The sequence below is a fragment of the Indicator indicator genome, chromosome 4 (assembly GCF_027791375.1).
Source record: "Indicator indicator isolate 239-I01 chromosome 4, UM_Iind_1.1, whole genome shotgun sequence".
In the NCBI taxonomy this organism is placed as follows: domain Eukaryota; kingdom Metazoa; phylum Chordata; class Aves; order Piciformes; family Indicatoridae; genus Indicator; species Indicator indicator.
The window spans coordinates 40,170,182-40,197,299 of NC_072013.1; the positions used below are offsets into that span (position 1 = coordinate 40,170,182).

Consider the following 27,118-nt stretch of genomic DNA (forward strand, 5'->3'; position numbering starts at 1 on the left):
TGATCTGTGCTGTCTAGGGACTGCAGTCAGCCTCTGATCTGTGCTCTCTAGGGACTGCAGTCAGCCTCTGATCTGTGCTCTCTAGGGACTGCAGTCAGCCTCTGATCTGTGCTCTCTAGGGACTGCAGTCAGCCTCTGATCTGTGCTGTCTAGGGACTGCAGTCAGCCTCTGATCTGTGCTCTCTAGGGACTGCAGTCAGCCTCTGATCTGTGCTCTCTAGGGACTGCAGTCAGCCTCTGATCTGTGCTGTCTAGGGACTGCAGTCAGCCTCTGATCTGTGCTGTCTAGGGACTGCAGTCAGCCTCTGATCTGTGCTCTCTAGGGACTGCAGTCAGCCTCTGATCTGTGCTCTCTAGGGACTGCAGTCAGCCTCTGATCTGTGCTGTCTAGGGACTGCAGTCAGCCTCTGATCTGTGCTGTCTAGGGACTGCAGTCAGCCTCTGATCTGTGCTCTCTAGGGACTGCAGTCAGCCTCTGATCTGTGCTGTCTAGGGACTGCAGTCAGCCTCTGATCTGTGCTCTCTAGGGACTGCAGTCAGCCTCTGATCTGTGCTCTCTAGGGACTGCAGTCAGCCTCTGATCTGTGCTGTCTAGGGACTGCAGTCAGCCTCTGATCTGTGCTGTCTAGGGACTGCAGTCAGCCTCTGATCTGTGCTGTCTAGGGACTGCAGTCAGCCTCTGATCTGTGCTGTCTAGGGACTGCAGTCAGCCTCTGATCTGTGCTGTCTAGGGACTGCAGTCAGCCTCTGATCTGTGCTGTCTAGGGACTGCAGTCAGCCTCTGATCTGTGCTGTCTAGGGACTGCAGTCAGCCTCTGATCTGTGCTGTCTAGGGACTGCAGTCAGCCTCTGATCTGTGCTGTCTAGGGACTGCAGTCAGCCTCTGATCTGTGCTGTCTAGGGACTGCAGTCAGCCTCTGATCTGTGCTCTCTAGGGACTGCAGTCAGCCTCTGATCTGTGCTCTCTAGGGACTGCAGTCAGCCTCTGATCTGTGCTCTCTAGGGACTGCAGTCAGCCTCTGATCTGTGCTCTCTAGGGACTGCAGTCAGCCTCTGATCTGTGCTCTCTAGGGACTGCAGTCAGCCTCTGATCTGTGCTGTCTAGGGACTGCAGTCAGCCTCTGATCTGTGCTGTCTAGGGACTGCAGTCAGCCTCTGGTCTGTGCTCTCTAGGGACTGCAGTCAGCCTCTGATCTGTGCTCTCTAGGGACTGCAGTCAGCCTCTGATCTGTGCTCTCTAGGGACTGCAGTCAGCCTCTGATCTGTGCTCTCTAGGGACTGCAGTCAGCCTCTGATCTGTGCTCTCTAGGGACTGCAGTCAGCCTCTGATCTGTGCTCTCTAGGGACTGCAGTCAGCCTCTGATCTGTGCTGTCTAGGGACTGCAGTCAGCCTCTGATCTGTGCTGTCTAGGGACTGCAGTCAGCCTCTGATCTGTGCTGTCTAGGGACTGCAGTCAGCCTCTGATCTGTGCTCTCTAGGGACTGCAGTCAGCCTCTGATCTGTGCTCTCTAGGGACTGCAGTCAGCCTCTGATCTGTGCTCTCTAGGGACTGCAGTCAGCCTCTGATCTGTGCTGTCTAGGGACTGCAGTCAGCCTCTGGTCTGTGCTGTCTAGGGACTGCAGTCAGCCTCTGATCTGTGCTCTCTAGGGACTGCAGTCAGCCTCTGATCTGTGCTCTCTAGGGACTGCAGTCAGCCTCTGATCTGTGCTCTCTAGGGACTGCAGTCAGCCTCTGATCTGTGCTCTCTAGGGACTGCAGTCAGCCTCTGATCTGTGCTCTCTAGGGACTGCAGTCAGCCTCTGATCTGTGCTCTCTAGGGACTGCAGTCAGCCTCTGATCTGTGCTCTCTAGGGACTGCAGTCAGCCTCTGATCTGTGCTCTCTAGGGACTGCAGTCAGCCTCTGATCTGTGCTGTCTAGGGACTGCAGTCAGCCTCTGATCTGTGCTGTCTAGGGACTGCAGTCAGCCTCTGATCTGTGCTCTCTAGGGACTGCAGTCAGCCTCTGATCTGTGCTCTCTAGGGACTGCAGTCAGCCTCTGATCTGTGCTCTCTAGGGACTGCAGTCAGCCTCTGATCTGTGCTCTCTAGGGACTGCAGTCAGCCTCTGATCTGTGCTGTCTAGGGACTGCAGTCAGCCTCTGATCTGTGCTCTCTTGGGACTGCAGTCAGCCTCTGGTCTGTGCTGTCTAGGGACTGCAGTCAGCCTCTGATCTGTGCTCTCTAGGGACTGCAGTCAGCCTCTGATCTGTGCTCTCTAGGGACTGCAGTCAGCCTCTGATCTGTGCTCTCTAGGGACTGCAGTCAGCCTCTGATCTGTGCTCTCTAGGGACTGCAGTCAGCCTCTGATCTGTGCTGTCTAGGGACTGCAGTCAGCCTCTGATCTGTGCTCTCTAGGGACTGCAGTCAGCCTCTGATCTGTGCTCTCTAGGGACTGCAGTCAGCCTCTGATCTGTGCTCTCTAGGGACTGCAGTCAGCCTCTGATCTGTGCTCTCTAGGGACTGCAGTCAGCCTCTGATCTGTGCTCTCTAGGGACTGCAGTCAGCCTCTGATCTGTGCTCTCTAGGGACTGCAGTCAGCCTCTGATCTGTGCTCTCTAGGGACTGCAGTCAGCCTCTGATCTGTGCTCTCTAGGGACTGCAGTCAGCCTCTGGTCTGTGCTGTCTAGGGACTGCAGTCAGCCTCTGATCTGTGCTGTCTAGGGACTGCAGTCAGCCTCTGATCTGTGCTGTCTAGGGACTGCAGTCAGCCTCTGATCTGTGCTCTCTAGGGACTGCAGTCAGCCTCTGATCTGTGCTGTCTAGGGACTGCAGTCAGCCTCTGATCTGTGCTCTCTAGGGACTGCAGTCAGCCTCTGATCTGTGCTCTCTAGGGACTGCAGTCAGCCTCTGATCTGTGCTCTCTAGGGACTGCAGTCAGCCTCTGATCTGTGCTCTCTAGGGACTGCAGTCAGCCTCTGATCTGTGCTCTCTAGGGACTGCAGTCAGCCTCTGATCTGTGCTCTCTAGGGACTGCAGTCAGCCTCTGATCTGTGCTCTCTAGGGACTGCAGTCAGCCTCTGATCTGTGCTGTCTAGGGACTGCAGTCAGCCTCTGATCTGTGCTCTCTAGGGACTGCAGTCAGCCTCTGATCTGTGCTCTCTAGGGACTGCAGTCAGCCTCTGATCTGTGCTGTCTAGGGACTGCAGTCAGCCTCTGATCTGTGCTCTCTAGGGACTGCAGTCAGCCTCTGATCTGTGCTGTCTAGGGACTGCAGTCAGCCTCTGATCTGTGCTGTCTAGGGACTGCAGTCAGCCTCTGATCTGTGCTCTCTAGGGACTGCAGTCAGCCTCTGATCTGTGCTGTCTAGGGACTGCAGTCAGCCTCTGATCTGTGCTCTCTAGGGACTGCAGTCAGCCTCTGATCTGTGCTGTCTAGGGACTGCAGTCAGCCTCTGATCTGTGCTCTCTAGGGACTGCAGTCAGCCTCTGATCTGTGCTCTCTAGGGACTGCAGTCAGCCTCTGATCTGTGCTCTCTAGGGACTGCAGTCAGCCTCTGGTCTGTGCTGTCTAGGGACTGCAGTCAGCCTCTGATCTGTGCTGTCTAGGGACTGCAGTCAGCCTCTGATCTGTGCTCTCTAGGGACTGCAGTCAGCCTCTGATCTGTGCTGTCTAGGGACTGCAGTCAGCCTCTGATCTGTGCTGTCTAGGGACTGCAGTCAGCCTCTGATCTGTGCTGTCTAGGGACTGCAGTCAGCCTCTGATCTGTGCTGTCTAGGGACTGCAGTCAGCCTCTGATCTGTGCTCTCTAGGGACTGCAGTCAGCCTCTGATCTGTGCTGTCTAGGGACTGCAGTCAGCCTCTGATCTGTGCTCTCTAGGGACTGCAGTCAGCCTCTGATCTGTGCTGTCTAGGGACTGCAGTCAGCCTCTGATCTGTGCTCTCTAGGGACTGCAGTCAGCCTCTGATCTGTGCTGTCTAGGGACTGCAGTCAGCCTCTGATCTGTGCTGTCTAGGGACTGCAGTCAGCCTCTGATCTGTGCTGTCTAGGGACTGCAGTCAGCCTCTGATCTGTGCTCTCTAGGGACTGCAGTCAGCCTCTGATCTGTGCTCTCTAGGGACTGCAGTCAGCCTCTGATCTGTGCTCTCTAGGGACTGCAGTCAGCCTCTGATCTGTGCTCTCTAGGGACTGCAGTCAGCCTCTGATCTGTGCTCTCTAGGGACTGCAGTCAGCCTCTGGTCTGTGCTCTCTAGGGACTGCAGTCAGCCTCTGATCTGTGCTCTCTAGGGACTGCAGTCAGCCTCTGATCTGTGCTGTCTAGGGACTGCAGTCAGCCTCTGATCTGTGCTCTCTAGGGACTGCAGTCAGCCTCTGATCTGTGCTCTCTAGGGACTGCAGTCAGCCTCTGATCTGTGCTCTCTAGGGACTGCAGTCAGCCTCTGATCTGTGCTCTCTAGGGACTGCAGTCAGCCTCTGGTCTGTGCTCTCTAGGGACTGCAGTCAGCCTCTGATCTGTGCTGTCTAGGGACTGCAGTCAGCCTCTGATCTGTGCTCTCTAGGGACTGCAGTCAGCCTCTGATCTGTGCTGTCTAGGGACTGCAGTCAGCCTCTGATCTGTGCTCTCTAGGGACTGCAGTCAGCCTCTGATCTGTGCTCTCTAGGGACTGCAGTCAGCCTCTGATCTGTGCTCTCTAGGGACTGCAGTCAGCCTCTGATCTGTGCTGTCTAGGGACTGCAGTCAGCCTCTGATCTGTGCTCTCTAGGGACTGCAGTCAGCCTCTGATCTGTGCTCTCTAGGGACTGCAGTCAGCCTCTGATCTGTGCTCTCTAGGGACTGCAGTCAGCCTCTGATCTGTGCTCTCTAGGGACTGCAGTCAGCCTCTGATCTGTGCTGTCTAGGGACTGCAGTCAGCCTCTGATCTGTGCTGTCTAGGGACTGCAGTCAGCCTCGGATCTGTGCTGTCTAGGGACTGCAGTCAGCCTCTGATCTGTGCTCTCTAGGGACTGCAGTCAGCCTCTGATCTGTGCTCTCTAGGGACTGCAGTCAGCCTCTGATCTGTGCTGTCTAGGGACTGCAGTCAGCCTCTGATCTGTGCTCTCTAGGGACTGCAGTCAGCCTCTGATCTGTGCTGTCTAGGGACTGCAGTCAGCCTCTGATCTGTGCTCTCTAGGGACTGCAGTCAGCCTCTGATCTGTGCTCTCTAGGGACTGCAGTCAGCCTCTGATCTGTGCTCTCTAGGGACTGCAGTCAGCCTCTGATCTGTGCTCTCTAGGGACTGCAGTCAGCCTCTGATCTGTGCTGTCTAGGGACTGCAGTCAGCCTCTGATCTGTGCTGTCTAGGGACTGCAGTCAGCCTCTGATCTGTGCTGTCTAGGGACTGCAGTCAGCCTCTGATCTGTGCTCTCTAGGGACTGCAGTCAGCCCTTTTTTTCATTCCTTTAAATTAAAATAAAACCACCAAAAATCCACATGGATGCAAACAAACAAAGAAAACCAACCAACCATCCAACCAAATAAAACCAAAGAAACACAAACCCCACAACCAACCAACCAAAAAACACTCACCAAAAAATTAAACTAATTAACCCCCCCCCCCCCCCCCCCCCATTTACTACCATTCCCAAAGTCTTTCCATAATTTTTTACACTGAATTTCTTAGGAAGAAAAAACCTGAAGTAATTTTATTTGGAGATTCCCAAGTAGCTGCTCTTGCAAGTCTGATTCTGGGAATCATTGCTTGCCTCGCAAAAGGCTTCTTTGTTGCTTTGCAGTCTTTAGATGCCAAAAGCATGTCAGATTTTATTACCATTTCTAATGAGGTAGGAATAAAGATTTCCCACTCCAAAAATTTTGATGGGAGCTTGCTAATACCACACTGGTTTGACAAGCCATAGAATCACAGAATTGTTAGGGTTGGTAGGGACCTCAAGGATCATCCTAGTTCCAACCCCCCTGCCATGGGCAGGGACACCTCACACTACAGCAGGTTGCTCACAGCCACATCCAGCCTGGCCTTAAAGTATCTCCAGGGATGAGGCTTTTACCACCTCCCTGGGGAACCTCTGCCAGTGTCTCACCACCCTCCTGGGGAAGAATTTCCTCCTAACATCCAATCTGAATCTACCCATTTCTAATTTTGCTCCATTCCCTCCAGTCCTATCACTACCTAACGCCCTAAAAAGTCCCTCCCCAGCTTTCTTGCAGCCCCCTTCAGATACTGGAAAGCCACAAGAAGGTCTCCTGGAAGCCTTCTCTTCCCCAGACTGAACTCTCTCAATCCATTGGAGTTCATAGCACGAGCTGTCAGCCACCAATCCCACTATGGTGCACTTCAGAGAGAAACTGCTGTGAGATAACAAACTGGAGCTAAGGGCTTGGTGTCATTTTTGTAGTAACTTCTTTACAAATCTCAGAATTGAAAAATTCCAGATGTGAAGACAGTAGACACTGGCAGTTTTCACTTCCCCTCCCATGACAGGAGTAGGAATCTTTGCAGAGCTGGTGAAATACCAAACTATCTCCAGTGTGAAGATGTTTCTGTATGGAAGGGATAGTCAAAGACCAGTTTCTTCTACTTTTTAATCACTGAATCATAGAATGGTCTGGGTTGGATAGGCCTCCAAAGGTCCCATCTAGTTACCTCCCCTCTGCAGTCAGCAAGGACATCCTCAACTAGATCAGGCTGCCCAGAGCGCTCTCCAGCCTCACTTTAAGTATCTCCAGGTTTGACCAGCCAGCCAGAAAATTAGGACCTCTGTCTGCCTTTCATTTGGGTTAAGCTAAGGCCTCTGACATTACATTGGGTTGTGATCAGGAATGGAACAGTGGATCATAGCTGAGAGCATGCAACTTACAAAGGGTTGAGGTAGTCCTTAGGAGCACACCTTAAAATGAAACCCTAGAGACAGCCAAACTATTTGATGTTAAAAACCAAAGCCTATCTACTTTTCTGCTTGCAGATTCTCTGCATGACATGAACTCTAACTCTGCATGACTACTTTGCATGGCAACCACAAATCACAGCCTTTCCACAGACAATTTCTCCCCTAAAACCCTGAGTTCTGGAGCACTGTGAGGGTCAAGGTAGTTCACACCATCTTCCTTTCTATATTGGGGTTTCTTCTGGTCTTCCTGTGCCTCCTGTTTGCTGTATGGCTCTGCTAGAATCATAGAATGGTCTGGGTTGGAAGGGACATCTGAAGCTCATCTAATCCAACCCCCTTTGCAGAAAGCAGGGGCATCTTCAACTAGATCAGTGTTACCCATGGGTAGTGACAAGTCCTGTTTCTGTAAGTACTTCTCATCCTAATCCATGTTTTCCTTTGTAATAAGGTCTCTCTCACTCCAGCTGTTAATCTCAATGCTTGATTTCTACACCCCAAAAGCAGGGACAGGGAGTGACAGCATCACAGATTCAACCAAGATGGAAAAGACCTCCAAGATCACCAAGTCCAACCAATCACCCACCCCTAACTAATCAGCTAGACCCTGGCACTGTCTCACCCAGGCTTTTCTTAAACACCTGCAGGGATGTTGACCCCACCACCTCCCTGACTTTGAAGAGCTCTTAAATTCTGTTCAGCTGAGTCAAGAAAGCAGCTCCAGGTAGGCTAGCTGAAGGCCCCTCTGCAGTGTGAATTCCTACAGCAAATACCATTGCAGCCTGTGAGGTTTTTTTGATGCTTTACTGGGATTTATCATCTTTTCCCCTGAATCACTTCTTCCATACTTTCAGGAGAGAGGGTTTGTGTGTTTCCAAAGGGCACAGCTTTAATGAAAGCTGACACTGATGGGGGGCTCTGTGTGGCTCTGCCACAGAGACGCTTTTGTTCTTTACACTGAACCAGAAGATGTCAGAGGACTGTTAGAGCACAAGGCAACAGACATTTCCTCACAGCTGCTGAAGGCTGTGACAAAAGGCATGCACACACAGCAGCCTCAGCCCCCCAGATACCTTAAACTGGATTCTTTCATTGCATTCATACAAGTGTATTCAGCCTGCAAACAGCTTCCTGCAGTGCCTGCAAAATCCAAGTGGAGAAGCAATGAGATTTTATTGCTGCCTTTGCCCAGCTTTCTTCTGGTATCTCTTTGTCTCCAGAAACACTTTGCACCAACAGGCAGTGCACACAGAATGGAAGATATTACATTGCTAGGGCAGGAAGGGAAATAAAGAGTCTTTGACAGCAGTTTACTCTTCTCTCTGTTGCTTTCAACCAAAAAGGAAATTAAAAAATGCTTCCATTATAATCCTGACTTTTGCTACTAGGAAGGAAGAAACCTGGGTTTATATTCTATTCCTGCCCATTACTGTACTGTAAATCACTTACTTTCATGCCTTAGTGTGTATTAATATGAAAAAAAGCAACAAACAATAAATTGATATTTGTCTTTGTATTCTTGTTACAAAAGGGTGAAACCTCCTACGTTCAAGATAAATGCCTGCTACCAGCACACTCATTGGAGAAAAATATTTAGTAAGAGTAAAGAAAACCACCTAGGAGACTTTGAAAGCCCATCTGGATGTGTTCCTCTGTGACCTGAGCTAGATTGTATGGTCCTGCTCTGGCAGGGGGGTTGGACTCAATGGTCTCTTTGGGTCCCTTCCAACCCCTGACATTCTGTGATCCTGTGATCCAGCATTACCAGTCTTGTCCTAAAGTCCCTTCATCTATGCTGAAGCCCCTTCACTGTAACCCTGCCCTTGTGAAGTATCCTCATTTCATGTGCAGTGCACATCCTCCTCTTCACCTACGCACAGCAACAAACCACAGACAATAAAGAACACAACAAGAGCTGCTCAAACCCCAAAAGGCAAGGGCTCAAGATCACATTTTCTGCTGGCCTTTAAAATGCTGAGAGTCCAGCTGCAGAGCCACCTCCAAGGATGAGAGATTTGTGAGGGATAAGTGAAAAACATGATAGTGAAATTGGCAAGACTGTACAAGAAAAGTGGGAGCTAAGAGACACTCAGGGTAGTTAAGTGAAGCCATAAATAACCTTGGACATTTACTGTGCCAGACAGAGAGAGGAACAGGTCCTATGAAGCATACCCAGTCAATAAACATGAACACATAACCTCTTCTCTTTCAGTACCTCTGCAGAGGCTGCCACAGAAAAAGAGAGACTTCAAGAAACAAACAAAACCCAACCCAACCCAAACCAAACCAACAACAAAAAAAACAACAAAAACCAACCCCCAAACAAAACCACCACCACCACCACCACCAAAACAGAAAAACAAAAACGGGAAACCAAAAACAAAACAGGAAAACAAAAACCAAACCAAAGGGCTTTTAATCTAACATCTACTAAGTTGAGGTAATTACCAAGAGCTAACATTTAATGATGCTTTCCCCATGAATGGATGGCAAGAATTTATGAACCCTTGCCTGGCAGATGAATGAGACCTTTCTCAGCCAGCTGTCTTACAAATGATCCTGTGTGTACAGCTATTATTTCAGTCAGACCCTGGCAGCTCTGCAATCGTTCATGGCTTCGGTGAGGAATGGTCCCTGTCACGCAGTTCCACTGCTCCAGCTTCTGAGAGCCCTCTTTGCAGCCTGTCTGAACTGCTGAAGCAGACATGGAAGCAACAGAAAATAGCAGGAAACATAAACCCCAAGGCTATCCACATTTCCCCATATGCAGGTTTAAACCCCCTCAGCGCTGTCCTGAGGAAACTTTGCTATAACTTGCTTCTAAGGTTGCAGATGGTCCTCTGCTCACTGGTGTGAGAAAACACAAATGGGAAGCCTTCCACTGCTGCTGTCCTCTTCCCTCTTGTGAAAAAACACTAATGGGAAGCCCTCCACTGCTGCTGTCCTCTTCCCTCTTGTGAGAAAACACTAATGGGAAGCCCTTCACTGCTGCTGTCCTCTTCCCTGGGAGCTGTAGCATCACAGGGACCTCTTGGCTGTTCCTCTGTCACTTCTGACTTGCTCTTATGATGACTAACCCCCTGAAGAGCTGGGAGTTTGCTTTTCTGAAATTCAGGGTCCTGCATCTGGGGAGGAATAACAACAGGCACCAGGACAGGTTAGGGGCTGCCCTGATGGAAAGAAGCTTCATGGAGAAAGACCTTGGAGTGCTGGTGGGCAGCAAGTTTTGCATGGGACAGCAATGTGCTCTTGTGGCCAAGAAAGCCAATGGGATCCTGGGGCGCAGCAAGCAAAGTGTGGCCAGCAGGGCTAGGGAGGTACCTTTTCTCCTTTATGTTTTCCCTCTTTGCAATCTGAGAGCCCTGCAATAGAGCAGGAAATTGTCTCTATCTCAGATGACATTTTGGCTTTTTCCAGGCTCCTTTCCTCCTTGACCCAAAGACGAGGGGGTGAGAGGGGAAGGAGAAAATCCCTCTGCTGTAACTGGGCTGCCAGGACTCAGCTGGCAGCTGAGTGAAAGCCAGGACACAACTACAACAGCTTTTGCTTTTTTTTTTTTTTTAAACTTATTTATCAGTAAAATGAGATGGACAAAAAGAAGACAGGAATGATTTGAGGACAAGCACTTTCTAGCCAAGTGAAAGCAAATGAACACAGCCATTTTCTTAACCTGTGCAGCCCTCGGGTGGGATGCTAACTTAAAGCTGATTCCTGCCTGGACATGAAATCCATCAACCTACCTCCCATGACTTCAGTGTTAATTGCAGGATTCTTTTCCAGAGAAAATTGTCAGGGTTAAAGTGGAAACTAAATTTGAATTTAGCTTTGCTAGAGTTATATATATATATATATATATATATATATATATATATATATATATATATATATAATATAAAGATAAAGTTATTTAGAAGTTATTTTTATCTTGAGCAGATAAATAATCCAAGGACAGTTTTCTTTTGATCACAGTCAAAGTATTTAATGACAAAAATCCAGGTTTCCAGTAATGACTCAAGAGAGCAGGTCCCACTTTTTTTCTTTTTATTTCCCCCCACCCTCAGAATGGCACAAAATAATTTCTACATCTTTGAGAACTTTCAAGGAATTAAGTTACAATAGATACCAGCAAGTATTACAACTCTGGCCTATCATAGCAAAACCTACCTACGAGATAAGTTTGGTTTCTGATTTTTGTTTATTTTGTCTTAGAGAGCACATTTTTGTTAGTATTTCACATAATGCACACCTTTTGCTAGACACAAAAGTAGCCTTTTAAGACAAGAGTTTGCAGTACAGTAGTCAAGTTCTAACAATGCATTAATATCTTTTTTTTCTTTGCAGAACTTTAAAAAGAGAGAGGAACTTATTGATGTTGTTACAATTTACAAATACATTCTTTCATATGAAACATTAACCTGAAGTACACCTTATGTACATGGACTATCTAATAACACTAGGCTGTATCCACTACAAGCTAAGGTCCAGAAGGAAAATTGCAAATGCTGTCAAGATTTACCTTTGGAGAGACATTTACACACCTCTGATTCTTTATCTAAAAGCTACCCAAAAAAGGTTGGAGTTGAAGGAACAAAGTAAACACACAGACTCCGATTGGTAACGCTTGGCTGAAGGCAGAATTCCCACACTCAATGGCTTTTAATGGCTGGCTGAAAAGTCCTGAGGTATGATACATAACACAAAACACACTCAAACTGGAGGAGAGAGAAAGCCAAAATGCTGGAAAAAACCCCAAACCTGCCAGTGAGACTGAAATAGTGTTTTAGGGTAGCTCAGCTCTGAAAAGCTGTGGAACGTAGCAGCACAACTGCGACCTTGTTCTGTCCAGCAGATGTTCATGTAAACAACAGCTGCAAACCAACGCCTTTGAAGCTGAGTTTAGACAACTAATTCTTGTCAGTTTTTACCTCACCTGGCCTTTAGACTGAATTCACTGACAACAGAAGACCAGCTAGGTGGCAGCAGTTCAAAACCTATTCCTTCTTTCTCTCAAGAGAGAAGAGGCTCAGGGCGGTTAGCAGCAGAATTTAGTCTTCAAAAAAGGAGTGGAAAAAGATGATGACAGGAGATAGCTATGTGGTCAGAAAAAAACCCAAAACAACACAGACTCCCTAATTCCTAATGCAGCTATTTTTAAACATGTAGTGTCTAGCAGAAGTTTGATTTCTAATGAGGGGCTGGTTAATTTACAGAAATACCTACAGTCAACACAAGAGCCCCCAGGAAGCTACTGGCACTTCCAGGCTAAGCATTAATAGCACACAGCTCAACAGAGGCTGCAGAAGCCATGGTGTTAACCAGCCTGTTCTGACTTAGAACAGATGTGGCCAAACCCCTTTTTCAGTTGATGCAGTAACTGAGAGGGGTGATGCTAAAGAGCTCTAAATGATTCTGTGATGCTACAGAGACGACAGATTTACCTCCTCTCAATTCCCTGCTGTGAAATTAAATACAAAGCTTCACACAAAAGGGTTTAAATTACAGGGAAAACAAACAAAGCAGATGTCAAGTTTGAATGGAATCAGTTCACTGGACAGTTGTCCTTCAAAGGAGAGTTATTTTCCTAAAGCCAAGCATCTTTTGACCAAATGAGTATTTTTCCAAGAGATTTTCAGCTACTTCAGCTTGCAGGAACTAAAACAGAGTCTCAATTACTACAGAAGCTTTTATCTCCCTTACAAACACTGCTCTGAGGACTTTAGACTGTTTAAAGTGTCATCAATAACGCAAAAAAAAAAATCCATACCAAATCTTATTCTACATTGAAAATGAAAACTACAGTACATTCATATCATGCCAGCTTGCTGGCTCTCTGCTAAGATGAGGACAGAAATGAAGAGCAGACATCTTCTGAAGATCAGGCTGAAATTTCTGCTAGAATTCTTGTTTCCAGCTTACTAGCTAAGAAAACAAACAAACAAGCAAAAAACCAAACAAACAAACAAAAAAGAAAATAATGCAGTTTCCCCTTCTCCCTCCCCCCTTTTTGTTTTTTTTTTTTTTCTTTTAGTAACATATTAGAACATCTTAAAAATGTGAAGGAAAGAGCTGTGAAGAAGATTGCACATAGTGAACAGAAAATGAAGTAGGGAGTCACTCTTCAAGTGATAACATAGATTGAAAGCTGAGACCCAAACTAGGAGTTAGGATTCTAATGCACTAAGACATTCTTGCTGAAAAACCTCTGGTTTAAAAGATCAGACCACCAGCCAACTCAAAAGTCATTCTAATAGGCCAAATTCCTTTATCTGTTCCCAAATATTCCTCCTGTGGACTTTAGGAAAAGCAGATGATTTGGAAAATGGTGCACCCCTTGTTTTCCCAACTCTTTGCATCCTTATTTTTACATTCAGCTAGAGAATCACAGGTTAAAAAAAAATGAAATGTTATTTTCTCTCAGATTGCTAAATTCTAGGTTGTGTTTGAGGAACAGCTCTGTGTGTATAGATGTAAAAAAAAAAAATACTTTCTTTGTGTTTTTTGTCCTCAATTTTGAAACCTCAAGGTTTTGTTATACTACTCAAATAACCCAATCCAGGAATACTTCAAATGCAACACCAGCACCAGATTTCCCTATGAAATGCAGCTGTGCACTTCTGAATGCTGGTGATGGCACATGCAAAGCTTCTCACACTGTCCAATCACCACTACAGTCACAACCCCAGGCAATGAATTCCAACATTCACCTTCTGCTGATGAAGTATGCCCCTTACTTGGATGTTATTTCCATCCATACCACTTAAATAATTTTCTGTATAAATGGGGAAGATTATTACTGTTTTAATCCTGACCAGCTTGGCATTTGGTCCAGTTTTCCCTGTTTGTTTTCACTCCTGTCAACAACTGAACTACAGGGAGAAAGTACCGCAGGACCGTGTAGGGAGGCTACAAAGAGAGGAACAAAAAGTAAGTCAAAAAAGGTTGAAAAGCAACACTTTTTTTCCTGCACAGAAACTGAAAAATGCATCTCCACTGAACTGGAAGAAACAAAGCACACAGCAGTCTGGATCTCTTGTGAGAAGTGCTGAACAGAGCCTTTCCAGTTTATCTCGGGAAGATTTCAACTTTGGGCAGTATCTCAGCATTTGTGCTTCATGGCAAGCTGAAAAACAAAGAAAAAGGGAAGTGAAGAGTGATTAGATGTTAAAGTGGCTATGTGAAACTTATGTGGCCACAGTCTGGATCAGAACAGCTGGTAAAATGAATTCTATAAAAGATGCTTGACTCAGAGAATGGTTTGGGTTGGAAGGGACCTCCAAAGGTCATCCAGTCCAACCCCCTCTGCAGTCAGCAGGGACATCCTCCACTAGGTCAGGTTGCCCAGAGCCCTATCAAGCCTCACTTTATATATCTCCAGGGATGGGACCCCAACTATCTCCCTGGGCAACCTTTTCCAGTGTTCCCCCACCCTCATAGTAAATAACCTGTTCCTAACATCCAATCTAAATCTGTTCTTCTCCAGTTTGAAACCATTGCCCCTTGTGCTGTCACTGCAGGCCTTTGTAAACAGCCTCTCTCCATCCTTACTGTAGGCCCCCTGCAGGTACCGGCAGGCTGCTGTTAGGTCTCCCTGGAGCCCTCTCTTCTCCAGGCTGAACACCCCCAGCTCCCTCAGCCTGTCCTCATAGCTCCAACCCCCTGATCATTTTCGTAGTCCTCCTCTGGACCTTCTCCATCAGGTCCATGTCCTTCCTATATTGAGGGCTCCAGACCTGGATGCAGTACTCCTTAACTTCTTTCCACAAAGGTATGCAGAGTCCTTCTCTTTGCTGTGACAGACATGCAAAGCCTCCCTTAGCTGTGTGGGGAAGACAGCATTTATCTGCTTTCTCAGCTGTATTTTCCAGTGTTCCATTACTTTACTAGCTGTGAGGAGGGCTAGAGCAAGATGCTAGAAACAAAGATGCTTAAAAGAGCACTCCTTTAGACCTAAGGATCCGGGAACTTGAATGCAATCACAAATCCTAGACAAGCAGTTTAAGACATCTGCTGAGCAGCTCTGCAACTCCAGATATGATGAAAATGCAGCACTGATTGCCTTTCTACCTCTGTGATTACTGATTATTTTCACGTCAAATAATTATAAAATGGACTTAAAACTGACAATAAGAGGGGAGAAGAAAAAGCTTAAGTGAGTTACATAAAAAGTGCTGAGCTGATGTTGTATGGTATGGAAAACCCTTGTGGCCAGTTTAGGCCCTCCCAATATCTCACCCACCCCTCAGCCTACTGTTGGTGGGGGGATATTGGAGAAGTGCACCACTGGTGCTCAGGAGAGGCCAAAACACTGACTGATGTGTTACCAACACCCTTCCAGCTACCACCAGAAAACACAGCACTAGGAAAGATGCTCTGGGGAGTACCAACTCCACCAGTACAGAGTTGTATCACATCCTGGGCTGCAGCAAGAGAAGCATAGCCAGCAGGTTGAGGGAGGTGATTCTCCCCATCTACTCTGCCCTGGTGAGACTCCAGAGCTGGAGTACTGCATCCAGTTCTGGAGCCTCTATTACAAGAAGAATCTGGAGGTGATGGAATGTGTCCAGGGAAGGGCCATGAGAATGAGCAGAGGGCTGGAGCTCCTCTGCTATGAGGACAGACTGAGAGAGTTGGGGCTGTTCAGTCTGGAGAGAAGGCTTCGAGGAGACCTTATTGTGCCCTTCCAGTATCTGAAGGGGGCTAAAGGAAAGCTGGGGAGGGACTTGTTAGGGTTTCAGGTAATGATAGGACTGGGGGGAATGGAACAAAACTAGAAATGGGTAGATTCAGATTGGATGGTAGGAAGAAATTTTTCCCCATGTGGGTGGTGAGACACTGGCACAGGTTGCCGAGGGAGGTGGTGGAAGCCTCATCCCTGGAGGTTTGTGCAGCCAGGCTGGATGTGGCTGTGAGCAACCTGCTGTAGTGTGAGGTGTCCCTGCCCGTGGCAGGGGGGTTGGAACTGGCTGATCCTTGAGGTCCCTTCCAACCCTAACAATTCTCTGATTCTATAAGATAAGGCAGAAAACTGCCAAGTGAGAAACTGCATCAAGGAATAACAGCAAGCTGTAATCAGCAACCAACCACAATTTGTTCTACAGCTTCCTCCTCTCACAACAAAGCCATGTCAAAGGCTCTGACCTGCTGAGAGCCACCAAAATCTTACCTTGTGTGCAGTTTCTGCAAACTGCTGAGCACTGTTTTTCAGCTCCTCTGTCTTCTCTTCTGCTCGACCTAGCCTTTCACCACGCTCATTCAGAGCCTGGCTTGCCTTCTGCACTGCGCTTGTCACACTGTCTGCTGCTGAATGGAGGATGCTGTTGCCTGCAATAGCAAAAGGAACAGAAGAGCCAGACATCTATCATGCTTTGCATTAAATGCAAGTATTTTCCTTCAGAAGGTTACAGAGCAGATGAGCTACCTGCTAATATTCAGAATCACAGAATTAGCCACGTTGGAAAGGATCTTTGATATCATCAAGTCCACGCTGTCACCCAACACCATCTAATCAACTAACCCATGGCACTGAGTGCCTCATCCAGGCTTATTTTAAACACTTCCAGGGACAGTGACCCCACCACCTCCCTGGGCAGCCCATTCCAATGGCCAATCTCTCTTTCTGGGACGAATTTCTTCCTCACACCCAGCTTAAACCTCCCCTGCACAGCTTGAGACTGTGTCCTCTTGTTCTGTTGCTGGTTGCCTGGGAGAAGAGACCAACCCCCACCTGGCTACAACCTCCCTTCAGGTAGTTGTAGATAGCAATGAGGTCTCCCCTGAGCCTCCTCTTCTCCAGGCTAAACACCCCCAGCTCCCTCAGCCTCTCCTCACAGGGCTGTGCTCCAGACCCCTCCCCAGCTTTGTTGCCCTTCTCATCTCAACACCTTTCTAATCACCCAGCTGCACTTTGACTAGCAGGGTAAATTGTTGTGTTCTCCCTCAGACTGTATCATGCAGGTCCCAACACTGCCATGTGACACTTGGGGAACAGAAGGAAGCAGTGAACATCACCTAGCTGTGTAGTAGTTTTTAAGCCTTATGCTCACACATCATTTCAGGAAGCTATTCTTCTAAATCATTGAAGCCATCTCCAAGTGCACACAGCTTCTTCACACCACTCATGTCAACACAGATTAACTTTCACTGGCAGTCACACTAGTTCCCTAGAGAGTGGCTCTGCAGGACAAGTCTGGATGTAGTCACTGCATTTTTTTCCCATATTACAATTATGATAACAATATTTCACTATTAAGTGCACCCCAAACACTACTACTACAGAAAACATTTGACTTTTCTGCACATGGAACACTGGCCATATTTCATGTGACAACACAGTTTACGTAAATCTTAGCAGCTGAAGTCCCATCAAGGCCCAGTATCTTCTATGCTTTCAGCTTTATCATCATAGTCAGCTTATCCATTTGGCTCTTCTGTGGCCCACAGTGGAGCAGTTACTTCAAGTTTTCAACAGGATTGCATTTCTCCTCTACAATTATCCCTTTTAAATGCTCACTCTTTGCAGTAATCTTTCTATACTGCCTCTGAACAGAAGGGCTTGGAATGAACTGCTGCTGAATGTTCACAAGATACAGAACCCCACAAACTGACAAGTCTTCAGAGAAAGCTATGTGTTAGCAGTATGAGCTGGTACACATTAAAAATATATGGAGCATTTTTGTCCTATTCTTCAACCTCTTCAGCAAAAGGAGCAGTAAAACTTCAGCTCTGCACAATACAGTAGTCCCTTGGTGTCAGCCACATGCTTTAAAATTTAATTGACTTTACAGGGAATTTATCATCAGGCCAGAGAGGTGAGCTGAGGAGAGCCTCATGAGGTTCAATACGGCAAAGTGTAAGGTCCTGCACCTAGGTTGGGGCAATCCTGGATATGAATGATGATGAAACTGAGAGCAGCTGTAATGGTTTTAAGACTGTCTGCAGAAAATGACTTGGAGGTGCTGGACATGAGCCAACAGTCTGCTCTTGCAGCCCAGAAGGCCAATGGCGTCCTGGGCTGCACGAAAAACAGTGTGGCCAGCAGATGGAGAGAGCTGATTCTGCCACTTTCATCACCTGGAGTACTGCATCCAGCTCTGGAGCCCTCAGCGCAGGAAGAACATAGACCTGACAAGATGGGGTCCAGAGGAGGGCCATGAAAATGATCAGGGATCCTCACCCTACGAGGAGAGGGTGAGGGAGCTGGGGGGCTTCAGCCTGGAGAAGAGAAGGCTCCAGGCAGACCTAATAGCAGCCTGCCAGTAGCTGAAGGGGGTCCACAAGAAGGCTGCAGAGGGACTGTTTGCAAAGCTGCACCAAGCACTGCAGCAAATCTGCTGCTGCACGGTTCTGCTGTTCTTACACACCTACAAAGACAAAAGAAACTCACCACAAACCCAAATGCTTTTCTTAGTCTGTAAAGTGTGTCTGCTTCAAAAAATATTGCCAGCTTAAAAAACACAACCCAAACACTAATTTGAAGGTTTCCTAAGGAGAAAGAAGAACAAAAGTCCCATTCAGCCTTGGTTTAGAGATAACACCCCCTTTCCTTAGAAACAGCAAACAAACAATGAAGAATGAAACTGAAGGCTGCCCCCAAGCAGCCTGTGGAACAGCAACAGCACAAGCTGCACATGCAGGAACTCTGCAGACTAAAAAGCTGCCTTAAAATTGTATTAAACTAAAACACAAACTATGGAGGTGGGGGGAGGGACCCAAGAACCTACACACAATGACTCACACGTGATGAGTCACAGAATCACAGAATCAACCAGGTTGGAAAAGACCTCAGAGATCATCAAGTCCAACCTAACACCTCCTGACAACTAAACTATGGCTCCAAGTGCCACATACAATCTTTTTTTTAACACCTCCACCACCTCCCTGGGCAGCACATTCCATGGCCAATTACTCTTCCTGTGAAGAACTTTCTCCTCACCTCGAGCCTAAACCTCCCCTGGCACAGCTTGAGACTGTGTCCTCTTGTTCTGGTGCTGCTTGCCTGGGAGAAGAGACCAACCCCCACCTGGCTACAACCTCCCTTCAGGTAGTTGTAGACAGCAATGAGGTCTCCCCTGAGCCTCCTCTTCTCCAGGCTATATGAGATACAAAGCTAAGAGCACCCTGGCTTCCTGTACGCCAAGACTGCTGCAGTTTCTGACATCAGTCATTAAAAATAATGGAGGTACAGAATGTGGAACAGATCCAGGTTTGGGTTTTCTTTCTACTGTTGCATGCAATAAAGATGATGCATAACAACTGGCATTGATGTTGATGAGACAAGCACCTGAGAGTACTCTGGGTTGGAATTTGCGGAGACAGAAATAAAACTTTACCTTTTCAACTGCTCTCACTTCAGGCAGAGGAGGCAGATAATAAAATCAAACAAACAAACAAAAAGATTGGATGTGTCACTTGGAGCCATGGTTTATTTGTCAAGAGGTGTTAGGTACTAGGTAATAGGTTGGACTTGATGATCTCTGAGGTCTTTTCCAACCTGATTGATTCTGTGACTTTAAATACTATACACTGGTTTACTTCAAGATTTTTCACTCAATTGGGTTTTATAACAAAGTTGCTAATTTTTTTTTGGTGAAATTAGTAAAAATAAATTAATTTTCTAGTTGAAAGCCACTTCTGAGGAGATCATTTTGGCTTCTGCTTAGGTAACTTTTCCAACAAACACATGCACAGGGCAACACCACAAGAGAAATAGTTTCCCTTTTTTGGTGGTGTGACCTAAAGGCTTTAACCTCTTGTATAAATCAATGCCAGTTTTCTAGGATAAGAGTTTTAAAAGCTCTCAACATTGGATTAACTCTGTTGCTGCTTTACAAGATTATAAATATTCTGCTGAACTCAAGGGAAGCAGGCTACACAGACAGCTTGATGGAGCTAAGCATCTTCTCAAGCCTTAACACTTGTTGGGGAATAAAAGTTAGCACAGATTGCTGGAACATGTCCAGAGAAAGGATGAGTAGAGGCTGGAGATCCTCTGCTATGAGGACAGGCTGACAGAGTTGGGCTTGTTCAGTCTGGAGAAAAGAAGGCTCCAAGGAGACTTTATTGTGGCCTTCCAGTATCTGAAAGGGGCTCCAAGAAAGCTGGGGAGGGACTTTTTAGGGCGTTAGGTAGTGATAGGACTGGGGGGAATGGAGCAAAACTAGAAATGGGTCGATTCAGATTGGATGTTAGGAAGAAATTCTTCCCCAGGAGGGTGGTGAGACACTGGCCAGGGAGGTGGTGGAAGCCTCATCTCTGAAGGTTTTTACAGCCAGGTTGGATGAGGCTCTGAGCAACCTGCTGTAGTGTGAGGTGTCCCTGCCCATGGCAGGGAGGTTGGAACTGGATGATCCTTGAGGTCCCTTCCAACCCTGAGAATTCTGTGATTCTGTGATTATTGACTTTCCTGTCAGTACCAACAGGAAAGTGCAGACTGAAAGTGCTCTGTTATTTTCTGTATTCCTGAAAACATCAGGATTTGTGGCCAAAGACTTGTATCTATTACTTCACATTGTTTTCAGCAGAGAAGAAAGAACTTGGAAGTTCTGCCCTGTGTTCTCTCTAGGTAAGCTCTGCTCTGCTTTACTCTGCTATGGGTGGTGACTTGCAGTAGCCAGGATGATGAGATTGTTCTGGAGAACCACTTTGAGATCATCTTTTCCAATGGAATGGCAGTAAAATAACTGTTTAAAATTCCACTCTAATCTATGAGCAGCACAGAAACCTACATGTCAGTAGCCTACTGAATTTCATCAGTGTATTTTTACAGCAGGTGTAGGTGGTTTCTGGTGTGACTGACTGTGCCTTGTCCTCACATTAGTATCACTGCAAAACCAGGCACATGCATACTGGAGGTATTAGAGAATCAATCCTATGAACAAATCACAACCTGCCAAATGTTTAAGATGCTCTTCAGGGTCCAGAGGAGCACCACAAAAATGATCAGGGGGCTGGAACACCTCTGCTATGAGGTTCAGGAAGCTGAGGTTGTTCAGCCTGGAGAAGAGAAGGCTCCAAGGCAGACCTAATAGCAGCCTGCCAGTTCCTGAAAGGGGTCTACAAGAAGGCTGCAGAGGGACTGTTTGCAAAGGCCTGCAGTGACAGAATGAGGGACAGTGGTTTGAAATGAGAGTGGAGGACATTTAGATTGCATGTTAGGAAGAACTTCTGCACCATGAGGGTGGTGGAAGACTGGAACAAGTTGCTCAGGGAGGTAGTTGAGGCCCCATCCCTAGAGATATTCAAGGTGAAGCTCAGCAGGGCTCTGGGCAACCTGAGCTAGTGGAGGATGTCCCTGCTGACTGCAGGGAGGGTTGGCCTAGATGACCATTCCAACCCAGACCATTCTATGAGTCTATTCACTTAGTTATAGCAGGTTTCTAACTCTTCATACCAATGATTAAAAGAATCATAGATTTCACACATATATAAACTTCAGTGAAATGCTGAAGAAAATTACAAAGAAACCCCCCCAGTTTGCTAATATGTCAATCTGTGCTCTCATGTGCCAAAGCTCTTCCTGGCAAGTTACCCAGGAATGGGAAAAACATTCAAGAAAAACAGCAATTTTAGGTTGAGTGTTTCTTTGATTTTTAAAGACAACCTCTCTAGGTTTAAATGAACTTCAAAATATTATAAAGTTTTGTTTTTTTTTTTCCTTAGAAACTTCTGTAAATTTCTTTGGCCTCCCTTAGCATTTCACCCTGCCAATGTTAAATAGCATGGGCCCTGCTGCTGACTTAAAAGGAATGCCAAGGGTAACTGGCTACTGTTTGGACTGAATTATCGAATCTTTTTTATCCTCCTTCATCTTGGCCTTCATTAAAAGTTTTGAAAATCACCTACCTGCAATTACTGCACAAAGATCTACTTCCTTGATACTAAACTCCTTAGTACTTCTTTAAAAAGTTTTAATAGACTAGAGAGGGGAAAAAAAAAAGAAGTCAAATCTATCAGCATGACAGCTCATTCCAGTCACAATGAGGCTTTTATTTTAATCTAATGTCCTTTTGTGCCTTTCTGACAGGGAAAGGTGGCTATTTTAGCCTTCAGCTTCTGTCAGAGATAACATTTGCTATGCTAAACCTGAAGGTAACAGGGCTCAAGAGAAACTCTGCAGGGAGAAATGCTCCTGCTGCGTGGGAATTCACACTTGGTACAGCTAAATCATAGACTCATGGAATGGCCTAGGTGGGAAGGGACCTCAGAGATCACCTACTGCAACCTCCCCACCGTGGACAGGGACACCTCTCAACTAGACTCAGCTGCTCAAAGCCTCATCCAGCCTGGCCTTAAGCAGCCACAGCCTCCCCTGGGCAACCTGTTCCAGAGCCTCAGCACCCTCATACTGAAGAACTTCTTCCTAAGATCCTTGAGCTACTGAGATTCACTTCTGTTTTATTCAGTACTCCATAGCAATGGTGCCAAGTCAATTATCCATACTCTTGAGCAGTTAAGTTACTGTAACTGCTTTTGTAAGCAGAGATTATTTGTGCTGACTGAGGAGATGCCTGTCCTTACATGCAGTAAAAGGAAACTGTTGCACAGATGATAGAACCATAGAATGGTCTGTGTTGGAAGGGACCTCCAAAGGTCATCTAGTCCAACCTTCTCTGCAGTCAGCAGGCACATCTTCAACTAAGATCAGGTTGCCCAGACCCCTCACCTTGAATATCTCCAGGGATGGGGCCCAAACCACCTCCCCAGGCAACCTGTTTGAGTGTTCCACCACCCTCATGGTAAAGAACTTGTTCCTAACATTCAAATGTGAAGTATGTCGTGAAAAGATCTACAAGGATTACTCTCTTGGGTCACCTAAGTAAGCCCAGATTCAAAGATGGAGAAAAAGGGTAAAAAAAGATTTTCCTCCACAGAAAATCAGATAAAGACCATGAAAAAGAAGAAATTCCCTGTAGATCAAAAGTGTTTAGTCTGAGGGTGAGGGGAGACCTCATTGCTCTCTACAACTGCCTGAAAGGAGGTTGTGGAGAGGCTGCTGCTGGTCTCTTCTCACAGGTCATTAGTGATAGAACAAGAGGGAATGCCCTCAAGCTGCACCAGGGGCAGTTCAGGCTGGACATTAGGAACAATTTTTTTACTGTGAGATGGGCAAGCATTGGAACAGGCTGCCCAGGGAGGTGGTGGAGTCCCCATCCCTGGAGGTGTTTGAAGATCATTTAGATGTGGTGCTTAGCAATATGGTTTAGTGATTAGCTTGGTAGAGCAGGGTTAATGGTTTGACCTGATAATCTCAAGGGTCTTTTCCAACCAGGATTCTATGTTTCAATGGCTTCAGTGCATTGTAGGAATTTGTTTCTTCTCTTTACTTTCCTTAAAATGTTAAGTTAATCCTTGGGAGGGCATGATGCTGTTCCAAATACCTTCTTTTAGATAAGTCCTGACAAATTCAAATCAGTATTAAATAATGGTGATAATTAATATTAGTGCTCATATTAATGTTAAATAATTGCAGCCAGGATTATTAACCCTGTATATAAAACACAGGGTAAATACACAGAAATTTGCACTTCTGGGAAAAACTTCATGCCTAAAGATCCAAGGTGGAAAAGATTTTGCGTGTAATCACTTTGAAGGAAGAAAGTAGATTTGTTCTCTAAAAAGAGGGGGATTATAAGACTAATAAAGCCTAAAGATTTTACTGAGCAGTGATATTTGCCCATTTGGACAAATGATGGGGGAAAAGGTTTAGGTGTCTAGAGAATCTCAAGGAACACCACTGCTCCAGCTGACCTCTCAAGGGGTAGAATGTGTAACTGAAAGAAAGAACCAGCAGCTGTGCACCATGGCAAGCTGCTGCTGGAGAATGAGATGACAAATTTAAGCACTTAAATGGAGTTCCACTGGAACTTCATGACCTGAAGATAAACCAGAATTTTTCTAAACAAAGATGCTGCTCAGAGGCACTGTGTCAATACTATTGATCTTCTCATTAAGCAGTTAATTACTGAGAAACATAGTGCACTGAAGTCCCGAAAGGGAGGCACAGCACACAGTCTGATTTGTCAACAGATCTGTACTTCTAAGTTAGGTAGGTGGCTTTGAAAATTCCAGATGGAGACAGCTGATTCTCCCACTTTCCTCTGCTGAGACCTCATCTGGAGTACTCTGTCCAGCTCTGGAGCCCTCAACACAGAAAGGAGGTGGACCTGATGGAGAGGGTCCAGAGGAGGGCCACAAAAACGATCAGGGGGCTGGAGCACCTCTGCTATGAGGACAGGCTGAGGGAGCTGGGGGTGTTCAGCCTGGAGAAGAGAAGGCTCTAGGCAGACCTAATAGCAGCTTGCCAGGACCTGAAGGGGGCTACAGGAAGGCTGCAGAGGGACTGTTTGCAAAGGCCTGGAGTGATAGGATGAGAGGCAATGGTTTGAAATGACAAGGAGATCTAGATTGGATGTTAGGAACAAGTTCTTTACCATGAGGGTGGTGGCATACTGCAACAGGTTGCCCAGTGAGGTAGTTGAGACCCCATCCCTGGAGATATTCAAGGCCCATCTCAACAAGGCTCTGAGCAACCTGATCTAGTTGAGGATGTCCCTGCTGACTAAAAAGGAGATTGAACTAGATGACCTTTGGAGGTCCCTTCCACCCCAAACCAGTCTATGATTCTGCATTTGTTACAAACTCAACCTGTTCATTTACTAACCCACCATGTAAGCAGCACATTCAAAACCATCACCTTCTGTTACCACATGGGCTGAAGTAAAGAATGAAGAAGACTGAGTGAGAGCTGGTCAGGATGGAATCAGTCAAGAGGAAATGGTTTGAAACTGCTGACAAATGTGGTAGCTGGCCTGAGGTCTACAAGGCAAGCTGAGCTCAGGAAGAATGTGGTCTGGAAAGCCAGGAGCTATCCAAGTAAGGGCAATCTTTTAGCAACATCCCAGCCACCCACACCTAGTCTGACTGTGTTTATCTCTGAACTGCTTTTTCTGCTCATTGTGCACACTTCTCCCATCTGTTATCAGCTGTCAATAAGAAAAATGAACTTGGATGTATCTGATTAGTTACTGCTTTAGAGAGCACTTTGCAAACACCACCTCCTCCTCCACCTTCCAAACCATCCTTAGCCACTGAAAACGCTTCAGAAAGATGAAAGCCACTCCAGGAAACTCAAGTTCTTTACCTGGAACTTGTTCAGACAGGAGTTCAACTACCTAGAAAAGGATTCCTTTGCCCCAAGGAAAAGGGGAATGAGGAATTTACGAATTTCTCTAGTCTGAAAGTTTCTCCTAGGCTGTCAAGGCTCAGGTGACTCACATGCACCAGCCAGATTCAGCACTAAACAGGACAGATTTTGTTAGGAGAAAGAATGATGTCTTTTTAACCCCCCTAAAACTTAGCAGTTGTTCATTACTGCAACACAGCTCTGAAGGCATAAAGGTAAAACTCCTCCTGTGCTGAAGCAGCCATGGAAACTATTCCCAACAAGGAACAGCTGTGTCTGGAATGATCCACTAAACCCACCACAATAGTAATAAAGGACTAACTGAACTCTTGGCTTCTAACTCAGGAAGCTTAGGGATTTCAAAACAGCCTGATGAATTCCAAGTGATGGTTGCACTGCACTCAAAAGCTTCCTTTCTTTACTGAGCAGATTTGTTTTGTTACAACCATCATAGAATCACAGAATTGTCAGGGTTGGAAGGCACCTCAAGGATCACCAGTTCCAACCCCCCTGCCATGGACAGGGACACTTCACAGTAGATCAGGTTGCTCACCTCCAGGGATGAGGCTTTCACCACCTCCCTGGGCAACCTGTTCCAGTCTCTCACTATTATTATGGTGAAGAATTTCTTCCTAACATCCAATCTGAGTCTACCCACTTCTAGTTTTGTTCCATTCCCCCCAGTCCTATCACTCCCTGACACCCTAAAAAGTCCCTCCCCAGCTTTCTTGTAAGTCCCCTTCAGACACTGGAAGGCCACAAGAAGGTCACCTCAGAGCCTTCTCTTCTCCAGACTGAACAACCCCAACTCTCTCAGTCTGTCTCCACAGCAGAGGAGCTCCAGCTCTCTGATCATCCTCATGGCCCTTCTCTGGACATGTTCCAGCACCTCCAGATCCTTACCAGTGACTTACAGTTCCTTGACTACCATTAGCCTGAGGCTTTCCAACACTACTTGAACATAACAGGTGAACATAAAAAGTTGACAGGACACACATGGTCTCCCCCTTCTTTTTCATCCCTCTCACATCCCTGCCAAGTGAGTGCTACACATCCTTTTACATGTATTGGTGCTGTGCTGACAAGCTTGTTTATAGAATCATAGATTCACAAAATGGTTTGGGTTGGAAGGGACCTCCAAAGGCCATTTAGTCCAACCCCACTGCAGTGAGCAGTTTAGAAGCTCTTCTGAATAAAAGAGGAAACTACAGCTAAAAAGAATCAGACAGATAAAAGGTTTCTGATCAGCTCAAGTTAAGTAGATTACAGAAACAGTACTTCTGTGATTGTAATCCTAGAAAGATAATTCCTTCTTAGAACTTAATGAATCCCCATATCACATGAATGAAATGTTCTCTACAGAATTTCAACATGTAAATTATCAGCCAGAAAGGATGACTAAGTCATCTGAAAGACTGAACAGTCATAGAAAGTAGAATCTTTACTGGATACAGGTGGTTGAGGCCCCATTCCTGGAGGTGTTTAAGGCCAGGCTGGATGAGCCTCTGGCCAGCCTGATGTAGTGTGAGGTGTCCCTGCCCATGGCAGGGGGGTTGGAACTGGATGATCCTTGAGGTCCCTTCCAACCCTGACTGATTCTATGATTTATTGATTATAACTCTGAAATACTTGAACCTGAACTTAAACCTGAACACCAATTTATCTTTAAAGTTGAATGTACTTCCCAGCTTAAATTGGAGCCTTAAAATCCAGAGGTGTCCTTGCTTAGCTTGGATAGGAGGATTTCCAGGGATTTCTACCTACTTTGAAAGCAAACAAACCACTTCTGTAAGTCTTTACACCTAAATCTCACAGATATGACCTTCAAAAAAGCATTAGGTACCAAAGTCTGCTAATTGTTGTATTCCATACTCTTCATTTCTCTTTTACCACTCACATAACATTAAGCCAAAATGGTCCACCACTTAAAAACCCAATTCTTCCCATTAAATCAGAAGAGGTTTCAGAGTAAAAAGTGATCTCAAATTAAGACTGATTACATCAGTTTCCCTTGGTTTGATGTGGGGGAGGTAATCCCTTCTGAGACAAACGAAACTCTTAATACCTATTAATGC

At 46.3% G+C, this 27,118-nt stretch overlaps 1 protein-coding gene across 3 annotated transcripts in view; it reads right to left on the reverse strand.

Annotated features, from left to right (window-relative positions):
* Nucleotides 1-13,958: 13,958 nt before the first annotated feature.
* Nucleotides 13,959-27,118, reverse strand: part of STXBP6 (syntaxin binding protein 6) — a 62,838-nt gene continuing 49,678 nt past the window's right edge. For 2 of the 3 annotated variants that reach the window (XM_054400570.1, XM_054400572.1), the window contains 2 exons: nucleotides 16,026-16,183; nucleotides 13,959-13,982 (listed from right to left, as the gene is read on the reverse strand). In XM_054400570.1, coding sequence (XP_054256545.1) covers nucleotides 13,959-13,982; nucleotides 16,026-16,183 — 182 coding nt within the window. The remainder of the gene's footprint in view (nucleotides 13,983-16,025; nucleotides 16,184-27,118) is intronic. The other variant, XM_054400571.1, reaches the window with a different exon arrangement.